At 37.0% G+C, this 16,858-nt stretch overlaps 1 protein-coding gene across 1 annotated transcript in view; it reads right to left on the bottom strand.

Moving 5' to 3' along the window:
* Positions 1 to 16,858, bottom strand: part of LOC150089273 (uncharacterized) — a 192,331-nt gene that overhangs the window by 160,058 nt on the left and 15,415 nt on the right. Inside the window, exon 2 of the mRNA XM_090368457.1 lies at positions 14,761 to 14,907. Coding sequence (XP_090224583.1) covers positions 14,761 to 14,907 — 147 coding nt within the window. The remainder of the gene's footprint in view (positions 1 to 14,760; positions 14,908 to 16,858) is intronic.

Here is a 16,858-nt window from a genome sequence, read left to right as displayed (position 1 = left end):
AGTACTCTGTGGTGTACATAAACTGGCCACATAGTGTCTGTAATTTTTCAATACTGAAGTATACAATATTTTAAAATATAAAATTAAAGTTAAAAAAACAAAACAATGATTGAATGGCAGATTAAAGTAGCCATTTTTAAATACGTTATTGTGTAACTAAAGCAAGTAGAATGACAGTTGCATGAAGAATAAAGCCAAATAAACGTATCCAAATGAAAAATTGTTGGGGATGGTGGGAAGACGATGCTGGGTGCTATAAGGCAGTGTCAACGCAAACTTTTCGGCAACGAAACCATTTTGATTTCTAACTTTACCTGTAGGCCCTCAAATTAAAATCTCGTTTTGATTTATTGTCCTCAGTTTTAAAGCATTGTGAACAACAAACAAAAGTATATCTAATTTAACTCCAGAATATCCCTTCCACGTTTCAAATTATGCAGATTGGAAAAACAATATTAAAAATTTTTGACTTCAAGAAGCCTGTTCGATACCTGTCGCTTATATCATGAGCGTCGACATATGCTAGAAAATAAAAAGCAAATAAACATATTTTTCAGAATTAGTGATGATTTTTTTTTTCTGCTATGTAACTCAGTCAATGCATATATCATGAGTACACAAGCTACCTTCTTGCGGTAGCCTTTATACTCATGAATTCGGACTCACACGAATTGCGCAAATCCTAAGGGATCCATGGAACACAGATTGCGTGACACTGCTATAGAGGTTGATTTTAGAAAATGCCGATAGACGATGCCGAATTAGAGCACAAACAAATGTAAAAATAGTAACCACAATTTTTACTGGATAGGCTGCGTTTAAATTATTGACTATATTTGGAAAGAATTAGCATTAGCATTAGTAGAGGCATATGATGAAAGAAAGCAAGCTTATGCAGCATTAACCAATAAAAAAAAAGAAAAACCACTTCCATTTCACTCCTCCGTTCGTTCGAAATATCTGTCAGCTGAGCCTAAAATTTATTTAGGCTATCAACTTCCACAACAAAGGATGGAAGTCTGTTCCACCAACCAACTATCCGCTGCCTAAAGGCAAATTTCCTCACATCTATCCTACATCTGTCTTTCCTCAATCTGAATTTATGCCCTCTCAAATGATTATTCTGAGCAAGAGGAAGAATCCCATCGGCATTGAGCATGCTCAAACCATTCAAGATTTTATATACCTCTATCAGATCACTTCGCCGGTGCCTAGTCTCCGGACACTGTAATATGCAAAATTTACACAGAAGGGCAACAAGATTAGTGAATGGAACAAAGGGTTGCTCTTACGAAGAAAGAGCAACCCTTTGTTCCATTCACTATTCTTGTTGCTCTTCTCTGTACTCGTTCCAGCAGCTCTACATCCTTCTTGAAATGAGGCCTCCAGACCTGTATACAGTACTCTAGGTGTGGCCTGACCATCGCCTTATACAATGGAATAATCACCTCCTTATCCCTGCTGGAAAAATTCCTGTATATCATTGACAATACTCCATGAGCTACTCTTGCAGCCCGTCTGCACTGCTCAGAGAACTTCATATCTGCCTGCACAACCACCCCCCAAGTCCCTTTCATTCTCTACCACTGTCAGTGTAGTACCACAGAGTGGATACGTTGCTCTGGGGTTGCTGTTTCCCATGTGTAGTACTTTACATTTGTCAATGTTAAACTTCATTTGCCACCTCTCAACCCATCTGCTCAACCTTTCCAGATCCTGTTGCAGCAGCATAGTGTCAGTAGTGTCCTTGACAACCCTGCCAACCTTTGTATCGTCTGCAAACTTGGACATTAAGCTTGATATACCGTCATCAATATCATTTATAAATACAGAAAACAATAATGGGCCCAACATTGAGCCCTGAGGGACTCCACTAATAACATTAGTCCACGATGAGCAGTGTCCATTGATTACCACTCTCTGTCTTCTCACCTTCAACCATCCCTTTATCCATAGCATAATTTGCCTCCAATGCCACACTGCTCCAATTTGTGCAGTAATCTTCCATGTGCTACAGTATCAAAAGCCTCTCTAAAATCCAAATAAATAATATCAAAATTATTCCCTGCATCCAGTTCTTTCCTGACTGCATCATAGTATCCAATAAAATTAGTCACACAAGACTTCCCCTTAACAAACCCATGCTGTGTCCGAGCTATAACTGAAGTCTTGTCTAGATGATCCTGCAATGCTTCTTTAACCAGTGCCTCCATTAATTTCCCTGGAACAGAAGTTAAACTAACAGGTCTGTAATTACCATTGCCTCCCTTTGATCCTCCTTTGTGGATTGGGGTCACATTTGCACATCTCCAATCTATGGGTACCTCCCATAAGTCCAAAGAAGCTCTCATAATTATGGCTAAGGGTTTGCTTAACTTCCTTTGCTGCCTCCATTAATATAAATGGATAGATCCCATTCACCCCAGATGCCTTTTTTATGTTCATCCTCAACAATTTTTCCTCCATTTTATTCTCAGTTATTACAAAATCATCTAGCTCACCGCTAGAGTTTACTTCACCTCTGGCATTCCCCTTCCTGAATAACTCTTCATGTGTGAATGTAGATTCAAAATACTCGTTTAGTTTGTTAGCCACCTGAGCAGGATCCTCAACTGTTGAACCATTAATATCCAGTGGACATCTGATTCATCCCCTTCCTTCTAGTGTTTACATAGGTAAAGAACTCTTTGCTGTTTTTCTTTTATCCTTTGCCAAAGATTTCTCATAATCTGCCTTTGCCTGCCTAATCTCCTTTGTGACTTGGTTACAGACCAGCTTATATCTATCATAGGCTTCCATGTCACCCATTAATTTATATGTATCCCACGCATCTTTCTTCTCTGCTATGTGTCTCATTAGTTCATTTGACATCCATTTTGGCCTAAACCTTGAACAATATTTCTTAGTTGGTATGTAAAGCCTAGTAGCTTCCAAGGTAACTTCTTTGAATGCTTCCCATTTTGAATTTGCTGTTGGTAACATCATCAGTTGGTCCCACTGTATAGAATTTAAATACTGTCTCAGACTATCGTAGTCGCCTTTACGAAAGCAAAAACCCTTCCCTTTACCCCTAATGGTAGTTACCTCTTTGAGTAAATTCCACTTCAGCACACTGTGATCACTGACACCTAGTTGTTCCTTTATCTACAGATTCTTAATGCATAAAGGATTACTACAGATAATCAGATCAAGAGTATTACTCCCTCTAGTAGCCTCCCAAACATGCTGATGTAGAAAACACTCATCCAATAAATGTTCAAAAGCCTTGCTAGTATGTGAGTGACCAACCCACAAATTCCAGTCACCATCTGGGGAATTAAAATCTCCCATTATAAGAGTCTCTGATTTACTGGCCTACTCTATTTCCCTGTACAGTTTCTTATTATACTCATCAGAGTCATTAGGCCTATAGCACACTCCTGCTCTCAATTTTGATCTCCCAATGCTTATGTCGCACTAAACTGACTCGAAACTGCACTGTCTAGCGATGTCGACTGGCTTCACTTCCTTGGATTTTATGTATTTCTTAACTAATAGCATAGTCCCTCCTCCCCTCCTGTCCTGTCTATCCTTTCTATACCCATTGTATTCCCCAAATTCCAGTTCCGCATTCCTTATATCTGTGTGACACCACGTCTCTGATAACCCAACAATATCTGCCTTTGATGTTTTGAGCAATACCTCAACTTCATCAAATTTATTTACCACACTCCTAGTAATGGTGTACAAGCAAGTATACATGCACCTGTTCCTATTCTTAGCTACCCTAACACAACCCATGTGTTTACTTGTACCGCAATGACTGCTGCTCATTGCAATAGAAGCAGTGCAAGAATCACTTTCACCTCTGCCAGTGGCTACTGTTAATCTATTAGTCCTTGTATTACCCCCAAGCTAGCAGTTTTCCGACCCACCTAACACTGCTTCGATAGCATGAGCAAATATTCTTGCACCCTTTCTATTTAAGTGTATCCCGTCCCTGTAGAAGTAGTCTCTCCTGTTAACAAGTACAGGCCAAGCGGAAAAAAAATTCTACCCCTTGAGCCTCGCACAATCTTTCCAGGGCCGAATTGCTCGACAAGGCTCTCATCATATACTCCCTCCTATCGTGTCTGGGCAGAATTGCAGACACTTTCAAATTCAACCCTAAATAGGAATGAATCCTTCGCTGCCTCCTTTAATATAACTGGATAGATCCCATCCACTCCAGGTGCCTTTCTTATGTTTGACTTCAGCAATTTTTCCTCCATTTGCTCTCGGTTATCACAAAATCATTTACCTCGCTGTTAAAGTTTGACAAACTTCTGGACTCCACATCATAACAGAATTCCTCATGTGTGAATGTAGATGTGGCAGAGAAATATTTTTTTGGCTAGTGTTATTTAAAATTTATTAAAATATACAAAGAACAAAACAGCTCATTTCTTTATATAGACGAGACTTTCATTCATAGTTCTCATACTCTTACTAAGGAATCCCAAGATGACACTAAAAACAGGATTCACTTGCTGTTTGTCTACACGAAATAGGCTGGTTATCGTTCATGCAGGAGAAAACTTTGGATTTGGATTTAGATGCGCCGTTGATACATAAGTCGACACAATCAAGTGATTCTCATACGAAAATTTTTGGTGAAAGTTTTCAAAAATGGACAATTGAAATATGGATCGCAGATTTGTCAGCAAATTCTGTTATAGTTATGGATAACTCGTTATACCCTAACTGTTGGAATAAATGAATACTATAATTGTGATGAAGTAGGTCTGACGAACAACAAACCTACTTCATCCAGTCTAGAACTGAACATTAAAAAAAAGCACTTGAAGAAAATAAAATTCCATGTAGTGATTCAAAGCTACAATCAAATTTGTATGAATTATGAAAACTAAATAAGCTGTTCGCTTCTAAACGGTCAGACGTATCGGTCTATCGGTACTTCCGCCCACAATCAGTAGCGAAACTACCAAACTGCTCTGATTTGTTAGCGGGTCCGACTGCTCTGCTTTGATGTTTAGTAAAGGTCACGTGATCATCGTTGAACAATCTGCTGGAGGGAAGGCAGAATGCAGAGTTTTGCCAGTGCCTAAAAATCAAATCCTATTAATAGATTTGAGTCAATATTAAAAAAAAAAAAAAAAAAACTTTGACTACTCACAAAAAGTACCGGTTTTAAACTTCACAACGTGAAAGGGTTATGTGGACAAAGATTTGAAAAAATAGACATAGAGGAATGCCAACTACCAGAAACTGAAAAAGCAGAAATTGAATGTTTTTGAAAAGGACTGTATTCCAGGAACAAAAATTGAAAAAAAAAAAAAAAAAAAAAACACTAATTAATATTGGTCCCCAATGCAAATTTAGTGTGGGTCTCCGGCCCCCGAAAATATAGAGCAATACTATACTCAATAATAATAACCCCCAGTAAATGAGCAAATATTTGACTTTGGCCTCCGCAGTCACAAATCCTTAAAAATTTCCTGGAAGCAGCAGCTATGCTAATACCATAATACCTCTATTCGCTGCAGTGCTCTTGTGCTCTGCAACTAGCTAACAATAAGCATGCTTCCGGTGAAATAAATTATTGTTCATAGACAGTAAATTTTATCATAAACATAACTAAAAAACATACATTTTTACTCAATTAAATTTTTTTTAGTTTCTGGCAAGAGGGCAGTGGGCCTCCTATCGGTCGTGGGCCCTAGAGGACCGCATTGACTACATTGCCATAGTTGCACTACTAATTGGATCATCAGGGAAGACAACCACGGTTTGCATTGATGGCAAAAAATTTTGTCTACCTATTTTTATATTCTTCAGAAAATAGCCAATAATTTTTGTGTACATATTTTTTTAATAGAATTCGAAAACTCCCTCTTCCTCTTGACAACTCATTTCAGGTGATAGTTGATATAATTTTTGAAATAGCAATAAATATTATTATTTTATCTGAGCTCTTTATTTTAGCATTAGCATTAAGATTAGTAAAGGCACATGATGCAAGAAAGCAAGCTTATATAGCATCCGCCAAAAAAAAAAAAAAAAAAAAACATTCTCATTTCACCCATCCACTAATTCTAAATGTCTGTCTAGTTCTGCTTTCAATCTATTTCAGCTATCAACTTCTACAACAAAAGATGGAAGTCTGTTCCAACAATCAACCACCCCCTAGCTAAAGGCAAACTTCCGCACATCTATCCTTCAACTGCCTTTCCTCAATTTGAATTTATGCCCTCTCAAATGATTATTCTGAGCAAGAGGAAAAGTCCCATCAGCATGATCAAACCATTCAAGGCATTATACATCTCAATCAGATCACCTCGCAGGTGATCTGATTGAGGTGATCTCCAGACACTGTAATTTTAAAAAATTAAGCCTTTTTCCATAATAGCAACCCTTTGTTCCATTCACTATTCTTGTTGCCCTTCTCTGTACTCATTCCAGCAGCTCTACATCCTTCTTAAAATGAGACCTCCAGACCTGTATACAGTACTCAAAGGTGTGGACTGACCATTGCCTTTTACAAGGGAATAATCACCTCCTTAACCCAGCTAGAAAAATTTCTGTATATCATCGACAAAACACCATGAGCTACTCTTGCAGATCGTCTGCACTGCTCAGAAACTTCATATGTAAAATAACTATAAACTTCATATGTGCCTGCACAATTACCCCCCGGTTCTTTTCATTCTGTACCACTGACAGTGTACTACCACACAGTTGATACGATACTCTGGGGTTACTGTTTCCCATAGGCAGTACTTTTCATTTGTCAATGTTAAATTTCAGATCCCACCTTTCAGCCTATCTGCTCAACTTTCCTAGATCCTGTTGCAGCAGCGTACTGTCATTAGTGCCATTAACAACACTGCCGACCTTCGAATCGTTTGAAAACTTGGACATTAAGGCTGATATACCATCATCAGTATCATTAATAAAAACAGAAAACAACAATGGACCCAACACTGAACCCTGAGGGACTCCACTAATAACATTAGTCCACGATGAGCAGTATCCATTGATTACCACTCTCTGTCTCCTCCCACTCAACCATCCCTTTATCCATAGCAGCAATTTGCCTCCATTGCCACAGTGCTCCAATTTGTGTAGCAGTCTTCCATCTGCAACAGTATAAAAAGCCTTTATAAGATCCAGTATGATACCAAAATTATTCTTTGCATCCAGTTCCTTTGTGACCACATCATAGTATCCAATCAAGTTGGTCAGAAAAGACTTCCCCTTAACAAACCCATACTGTCCGAGTTATAACTGAAGTCTTGTCTGGATACTCCTTCAGTGCTTCTTGAACCACTGCCCTCATTAATTTTCCTGGAACAGAAGTTAAATTAACAGGGCTGTAATTACTTGTGTTGCCCTTTGATCCACTTATGAGAGCTTCCTTATGGTAGCGCTCATAACTATGGCTAAGGGTTTACTTACTGCCTTTGCAGCCTCCTGTAATATAACTGGATAGATCCCATCCACACCAGGTGCCTTTCTTATCTTTATCTTCCATAATTTCTCTTCCACTTTGCTCTCAGATATTACAAAGTCATCTAGCTCACTGCCACAGTTTAATTGGCATTCCCCTCCCTGAATAACTCCCCATGTGTAAAAGTAGATGCAAAATAGTCATTTAGTTTGTTAGCTACCTGAGCAGGATCATCAACAGTTGAACCTTCGTTATCAAGTGGCCCAATGTCATTCATCCCCTTCCTCCTAGAGTTTACATAGGGAAAGAACACTTTTCTGTTTTTATTTTCATCCTTTGCCAAAGGTTTCTCGTAATCCGCCTCTGCCTGTCTAACCTCCTTTGTGACTTGGTTACAGACCAGCTTATATCTATCATAGGCTTCCGTGTCACCTCTTAATTTATATGTATCTCATGCATTTTTCTTCTCTGTTAGAAGTCTCATTAGTTCATATGACATCCATTTAGCTCTAAACTTTGAACAATATTTCTTAGATGGTATGAAAAGCTTAGTAGCTTCTAAGATTAATTCTTTGAATACTTCCCATTTTGAATTTGCTGTTGGTAACATCATCAGTTGGTCCCACTGTATAGAATTTAAAAAGTGTCTCAGACTGCTATAGTCACCTTTTCGAAAGGAGAAACCCTTCCCTTTAGCCTTGATGGTAGTTACATGTTTAAGTAATTCCCTTATCAGTACATTGTGATCACTGTCACCCAGTGGTACCTTTATCTGGAAATTCTTAATGCATGAAGAATCACTACTGATAATCAGATCAAGAGTATTACTCCCTATGATTGCGTCCCAAACATGCTGCTGTAGAAAATAATCATCCAATAAATCCACAAAAGCCTTGCTTGTGTGCAAGTGACCAAACCACAAATTCCATTCAATATCTGGGAAATTAAAATCCTCCATTAAAGACACTCTGATTTATGGCCCACTCTATTTCTCTATACAGTTTTTTTATTGTACTCATCAGATTCATTAGGTCTATAACACATCCTACTCTCAATTTTGATTTCCCAGTACTTATGTCCTGCCATTTCGACTGGCTGTACTTCCTTAGATTTTATTTGTTTCTTAACGAATAGCATAACCCTCCTCCCCTTCTATTTTGTATATCCTTCCTGTACACATCGTACTCCCCAAATTCCAGTTCTGCATTCCTGATATCTGTGTGACACCACGTGTTTGATATCCCAACAATATCTGCCATTTTTTTTTTTGATCAACACATCAAATTCATCAAATTTATTTACCAAACTCCTTTGGTGTATACTTTAGTATACATGCACCTGTTCCCATTCTTAGCTAACCTAACACAGCCCTTGTATTGACTTGTTCCGCAATGACTCCCAGCCGTCTCTGGAATCCCCTGCACCTTGTTTTTCAAGCTGCTGCTCAATCCAATAGAAGCAGTGCAAGAATAACTTTCACCTCTGCTAGCGGCTACTGTTAATCTATTAGTGCGTGTATCCCCCACGAAGGTAGCAGTTTTCCGACCCACCTAACGCTGCTTTGATAGCATCAACAAATATTCTTGCACCCTTTCTATTTAACTGTATCCCATCCCTGTAGAAGCAGTCTCTCCTGTTAACAGGCACAAACCAGGTTGAGAAAAATTGCACTCCTTGAGCCTTGCACAATCTCTCCAGGGCTGAATTGTTCGCCAAGGCTCTCATTATATACTCCCTCCCACGTGTCTGGGCAGAATTGCAGACACTTTAAATTTCAACCCAACTCACGGATTTTTTTCAACATTGACCTGTACTTGTTAAGCAATTCCGCCGATCTCCTACTCTTAACATCATTAGTGCCAACATGTACAACAATACCACCTTTTGTGTTCTTAATATTATCAACATTGGTCCCTGGCAGACATACTCTGGTTCTGTTCCACCTATCCTTTTTGCACATTATTATTATTATTATTTTAGGGTTACCCGTAATTAAATACATTAACCCGTATTTGTGTCTGTAAATTGCGTATGTTCTATGGTTGATTTGCCTGTTTTGCTGGGCGAAAAAACCCCGGTTAGTGGGGAGAAAAACCTTGCTATCTACGCCTGAGACCAATTAACTCAACCACGGAGTGAAAAAAGCCCATTAAAGTTCCTCGCGTCATCGACAGGATTCGAACCCAGGCTTTTTTCACCCGGTGTGGGGAGGACGGTGACGATACCACTAGGGCTTGCATAAAACCGAGAAATTTCAAAACCGAGTTTAACTGAAGTTTACTCTTAAAACCGGTTTTAAAACCGATTTTCTCAAACTTAGGGAAAATAACTATAAGCTTATAACACAGGTATTTATTTTATCTTGGGTAGATTGTACAAATCGTAATCAAATCTTGTAAACAAAATCTATCACCTCTTATAGTAAAAAAAATAAAAAAATTAAAGTGCTCCAAAAAAATAACCAGCTGGAGATTATACAAAATTACAAATTGTATTCAAATCCTTTGAATAAAAACTATCTTCTCGTATAGTAAACAAAAAAAATAATAAGGCCTATAATAATAATAATAATAATAAATAAATAAAATAATGTGAAGAAAAGCAGCTTGGGGAAATTACTATTTATTGCTCAGCTTTTTACTGAAAATGATCCTTTAAAAAACAGTATATTAAGCATTTTTCCTGATAGACTTGACCTTATTTTTGTGTTAAAGAGACCAGTGATCGAAAACACTCTCTCAGATTGGACACTTCTTGGTTTAATGGTCAGCAGTGCCCTATAAACTTTCTCCAGCTTTTCACTTCTACTGCTAGTTGCCTCCAAAAGTTTAAATTTTTTGCTGATTTCCAATTCACTCGGATATTTTGAAGGCTCTTCAGTTAATCTCTTTATTACACTATCATACTCTCGCATGATTATATCTCCAACATCGGAACTAGACGAGGCTTTGTTTTCTTATAAAAGAACAGTTCGTTTATTTTCAGTTTCTTCATTCAACGCTAAGACTCCTTCGGAATGTTTTGCAAATAATCTCTGATAAATCTCTTCAGCATGCTTTTTCAAAACTTGCTTACTTGGAAAATCAAAAGTTCTTGAACCTGAATCTTCTTTCCTAAACTTTTTGGGGTTGTGTAGATAGCTCAGCAAAGCCACAGTTTGGCAATTTCATCTTGCACTGTAACGCTGCAAAAGGCTTTGGTGAAACTTTAAAGCAAATGGGTTTTCTGCCTGCTGTATCAAGCTTAGCAAGCAAAAATTCTATTGAAGACTGCTTTAAGTAAGTCTGTATCTTCTGAGGTTATAGCCTTCAGAATAATTTCAACTGGTCGTTAAGTTTCACATAGCAATTCAAGTATTTTCCAGTCATCGTCAGACACAACTTCAGTTGACAGTACTGCACATAGAGCATTTGGAATGCAATTTTTCAATTTCAAAAATCTCTCAATCATATAGAATGTGCTATCCCATCTAGTCTTGCAATCTAATATAAGTTTATATTCTTTCCCATTAAATTTTGTAACATGTCATTTTTGGTAGGCGATTTTCGAAAAAGCTTGCAAAATTTTCTGACTTTGTTAATAGTTTGTGCAAATTGGCCATTGGATTGAAGAAATAAATGAGCTCATCGGTAAAGTCGTTTTGATAAAGCATGCCTTGCTGTCTTTCTTCAACTTCTTCATCATCATCACTACTTTCTTCATTATTTTCATTTTCTTCATTGTCTTTGGGAGACTCAGAGACTGTCGCACCATAATTGATTGATTTTTCATAAAGTACATCTATAACTGACAGATGTATAAAATGGGCCATTCATTGTTGATGATCAGGCGTAATTTGCTTGCCAAATCATCATTGCTACTCCATCGGTAGTGCAGGCAACAATATCCTCATCCAAGTTCAAACCAAATTCCTTCAAGTGTCCATTCACAATTTGCTCAGTTCTTCTGCTGTCAAGTGAACCATTAATCTCAATAAGACCTAACGACCAATGATTGTCTTTTGAATGCACATTTATATTCATATACCTTTTATTTTGTATAGACGTATATTCGTCTAGAATCAACGTCTAGAGTCCGTGCACCCAAAACCAATGAATTTTTGAAATGCTGAATGAATTCTTCTTTCTTAGTTTTATAATAATTCAGAACCATATTTTTAATTCCATTCACTGAGGCTGGTGGTAATTTATCGTATTTATTTCTCTGAAGGTGAAGGCTTGATTGTATAAACTCACTCTTGGCAATTGAATTAAAAGAAAATCCATCTAAAGCAGCTAATTTTGAAATCTCTTCTTCCATAGATTTTTTAACAAGTTTTCTAATGTTCTTACCATTTTTATAGGAGGTTCACTGTTATCTTGTTTAATGTTAATCTGATGCATTTTCTTTAAATGCAACATCAAAGATGATGTAGATCCTCCAGACGACTTCATTATCCTCTGACATTTCGAACATTGTGCTTCATCTTTGCTTTTTCGAGCAAAATAATTCCATACATTTGATTTCATCTTAGACATATTATGAGTAATAAATATTAATTAGTAGGAATTTATATCACCGACAATTTAAAAAATATATTGTCCACAACATCAAACACGCAGTACAATTGAAAAGGCTGTGATTCAGAGGACAACCGCGCCCCTCACTTTTCCCCTGAGCCACAGCCGTTCCATTAGCTTAAGCCTTTTGCTTTGCTGCTCTGGTCTGAGTCATGATTTCGATTCAATTTCAAATAAAATTTCAATTTCAATACAAAAATGTAACCCTAAACTTATATCCCAATGTAGTTATAACACTATATATACAGGGTGTTTCAAAAATGATGGACAATAATTTAAAGGTGAAAAGTATAAAACCAAACTATTATATTTAAGTCACCCGAATAATTAAATTCATCCGCCGTGCTGTGTCTTATGGCTGTTAATTGCCTGAGACCGACTAACTCAACCAGGAGTGAAAAAAGCCCATTAAAGTTCCTCGAGTCATCGACGGGATTCGAACTCGTGCCTTTCCCACCCCGTGTGAGGAGGAGGACGGGTGAAAAATACAAACTAAAATAAACAAGAAAGGCCCAGTGAACATCGGACCGCAAATGAACCGTTTTCGAGATAATGCACATTTCTGTTAAGATCCGCCACTGACTATGGGAGCACTCTGGAAGGGTAGTCTGTATTGCTGAGACCTTGTAAACGCTGGATATTGCAGGGTATAATAAATCTGTTATATAGTAATTGGCGATGTAAAATTCGCCACACATTGCTATGACTCAGTACATGTTCTTGCACAGCAACCCTCCTTGTCGAAATTCCTGGATTCTGTTCTAGTTCTTCTAACAGTCTGCGCGGTAGCACAGTGGTATCGTCACCGTCCTCCCCACACCCGGTGGAAAAGGCCGGATTCGAATCGCATCGATGACGCGAGGAACTTTAATCGGCTTTTTTCACTCCGTGGCTGAGTTAGTCGGTCTGAGGCGTAGACAAAGTTTTCCCCCCAGAAACTGGGGTTTTCGTCCAGCAAAACAGACAAATCGACCATAGAACACATGCAATTAACAGACATAAGACACAGCACGGCAGATGAATTTAATTATTCGGGTGGCCTAAAAATAATAGTTTTTTTTTTTTTTATTCTTTCTAACACCCTTTCCTCAACATCAGGTGTTATGCTTCTGGGCCTACCTGCTCTTACTCCATGTGCGAAACGCCCATGTGCTCTAAGGCGTTGATGTTCCCTGATGAATGTGCGCCTGTTGGGCTGCCTTCGGCGGGGAAAAGCTTCTTGGTACAACCGTGCAGCCTCGAGCGCACTGCCGTTGGCTTTACCATACATGAAGTGTATGTCCGCATACTCTTCGTTGCTGTAACCTTCATTGACTATCTTTTGACAAGTACTACTATGCCTGCTACGTCTCAGAGCATGGAGAAAGGGGAAAGGGAGAGAATGAGCATAACCTAACCTAAACAAACAAGTCAGTGGTAGATCCAAACTCGGTACAGTTCACCTTGTCTGTGGTGGATCCCAACTAGAAATGTGCAATATCTCGAAAACGTTCACTAGGCTTTTTTTGCATATTGTAGTCTGTACGGTTCACCTTTAAATTATTAACCATCACTTTTGAAACACCCTATATATATATATATATATATATATATATATATTTCAGTATCGAATATTATCTCCGAGTTACGTTATATGACTTCCTTATCTCCTTTCAAGTTATATGTATTAATTTATAATGTTACGTTTGTAAAAGCTAGGTCGTTATATGTATTTAGTTAAAAAAGTACAATTTAATTGACAATGAAATTTAATAAGATTAATAAATTTTATTGATTAATTGATAATACTATACAGAGCCATGCCGAGGGTGAGGTGAAAGAGGCTCTTGCCTCAGGTTAAAAGCTGAAAGGGGCGCCAAGGAGAAAGATTAATCATCTAATATAATATATATTAGACGATTAGAGACAATGATATATTTAACAATATAGTACTGTTAATTTATTAAAGAAATATTGTTTATTTATAATTGAAATTATTATAGTTTGTGATATTTTTGACAAAACATTGGTTTCAAGTAATATAATAATATTGTTATTATTTTTGAAATGAATGAGGCATAAATAAATTTGTTATATATAGTAGGTAACTAGGGTTAATGGCGTCCAGGGCACGCCGCCCATCTGCCTAACCCTAGTTACATCACTAGTTTATATTTATAATAAATACTGCTTATGAGAATAAAAATCACTTTAAACAGTCTTTATTTTTTTTATTTTTTGTCATCCTTAGCGTTCGCCCGAACTGCAAAATCTTGTCCAACACGTGGATTGGAAGGGTAACCAATCCGCGTGTTGGATTTTTATATTTGTTTCACGTTAAAAAACAACTCACCACCTCAATGTAACCTTCTGTGTCGGTGGACTTGACAAGGTATCATCCACTGCTCAAGGTCATGGGCCAAATGCAGAAACTTCAGAAGAATATCTTCAGAAGGGCACTAAGCCAAAGTGACTGCTGAAATTACACAGTTTCAGTAGTTATGCAAATTATTTTCACATCTGATATCTCCTCTTTAGGGCACTAACTAAATGACTCCATTTGGCAAGAAATTTAATTTACGCAACTGTGAAAAGGGGAAAAAAAAAAAAAACATCCGAAAAGGAGTAAAGTCACCGAAAGACATTCGGACAATTACAATTTATAATCAGAAACAAACAAGAGGATAGGTGGTACCACTTATCTTCTATTTATTTTCATCAAGGCATTATTTTTCGTTCAACTGTGTCATTCTATTTACTTTTTAGTTCTATATATGTGTATGCGTATCCTACCTCGTGTTCATAGTAATACAGTTTCATCCCGTCCAATACACAGTAGCGTTTCTTCCATCTCTTGGGATAAAGCCATCCATGCCATGTAAGTTTGTTCAAGTAGCCCAACCTATCAGGATTTTTAAAAGATGATGCTCCAGGAATTTCCTGAAAATCGACAACTACAGTTTTATTATAAAAATGCAATAATGAGTGTTTGTAGAACTGAATGGAATTACTTTTACTTTGATAAAAAAAAAAAAAAAAATCATTCCACTTATTTTAACATGAGTTATACATTCAGCCATAAATGAAACAATGCCTAATAACAATGTTGACTCTCTAAGACTGGATAATAATTTTATTATTATTATTATTATTATTAGCTATATGGCGCAAGGAAGCCTGAGGCTTATGCTGCACTAGCCAAAAAAAAATTCTGAATTACCCCGAGAGAGAGAGAGAGAGAGAGAGAGAGAGAGAGAGAGAGAGAGAGAGAGAGAGAGAGAGAGAGAGAGAGAGTGGCACATCTCCTAAGAATAAGATAAAGAAGCACTGAGGTAACGTCAACAATGTTGCCATGTTGCAAAACACTCCTTATTTCTGAATGGTGGTGAATCTGTAGCTCAGTAAACACAATGCGATGAAAAAGTGTCAGATAATTTAAATATAGAATAAAGGAAAAACTAATTACACATACACACAAAAAAAGTTTTATTGGATTAAACACGTCTTTACCGTGCACTGCAACCCATGAGGTACAGATTCGCCACTATTCAGAAATAAGGAGTGTTTTGCAGGCAACATGGTTGACAATGCTCCATTTCTTCTGTGCAATTAAGGGCCAATACTTACTCAGTACTGGCTCTTAGTTGCACAGGATTCTAAAAAGATAAGGTGTAGCTGCTGACTCAAAAATGCAAAGAAAGTATAGCCAAATACAACACAAGAACAAATACTGGAACTCTTTATGAGTGGGAAAAATTAACACAAAAGGTATTTTTGGAACCAGTGATAAATTCATCAAAGTGTGCCACTGTGAATTCCTGAAAATGTTCACTTGTTACCAGCAAACAGACCACGTGGAATTCCCCATGGAATGATAAAGACATATTAAACTGAAATCAAGTGCTTAAATATGGTTTTCATACTCCAAACAGTGAACAACTCAAACAAACTAAAAGACAAAAAGTAAATTTCACTGTACACTGGAACCTATCGGCATTATATAAAATAAACTTTTCTAAGTTTATTTTATATAATGCAAATATAAAATAAACTGTTACATTCTTTGCAAGACAGAAATCATAAAAATACCATATAAGTTTACTTCTATTTTTTGCCTTGGGAATTCCTGCTTAATGATATATTTGCGTCGTAACACTCGTTTATTACAGTCATCTTTCACATCCCATATCTAGGGTATTAACAGTAAAATCTGAATTAAATAGGTGATTTGTTTCACTTATATAATATTATCAAGCTTCAAGATGATGGTAAAGATATATCATCGTCTTCATGCAAACCTGTTGATATTGAAACATGATGTCATTAGGAAATTCATCTTTTCAGTACAACAGGAAGAGGAATTAAAAAGTACAGGAAGCTCATTTTTATTCTTTGTATGTACAAGATAAGCGTTTCTAGGTAAGCTCGTTTTGTTTCTGCTCCACGCCTGTGCGTGTGGCTGTGCAGAGAAGTGAAGCTCATTAAAAATATACAACACGAATATCCTCCAAACAAATGGAGGATATTCTATGGTTAAAAATAATAATTTAAAAAAAACTATGAACATATCTCAAGTCTTTTTGTCTGAGATATTACTCATAAATTTAAAAAATGTAAAATGGCAAGCCATTTTTATATTCAAATTTATATAATAAAAATTTAACTGCGTTTATTCCATGAATGTACAGGGAATAAACTTTTGATATACTTGAATTTTGTTTTGATTTGCAGATCAGCCCAAAAGTAAGTGTCCACTTTTAGCTACAAATTTCAAACTTTTCCTTTTCAACCATTATTTATGAATTTTCAGAATGTTATTTCTCAAAATTCTGAAAATTACTGCACATTAAATGCACTCTTTCAAATATAGGCAGAAGTGAAGAACATGTTA

Source organism: Mastigoproctus giganteus, chromosome 2, assembly GCF_048544385.1.
Source record: "Mastigoproctus giganteus isolate SK-2022 chromosome 2, ASM4854438v1, whole genome shotgun sequence".
NCBI lineage: Eukaryota > Metazoa > Arthropoda > Arachnida > Uropygi > Thelyphonidae > Mastigoproctus > Mastigoproctus giganteus.
This window is presented reverse-complemented; position numbering and strand designations above follow the sequence as displayed.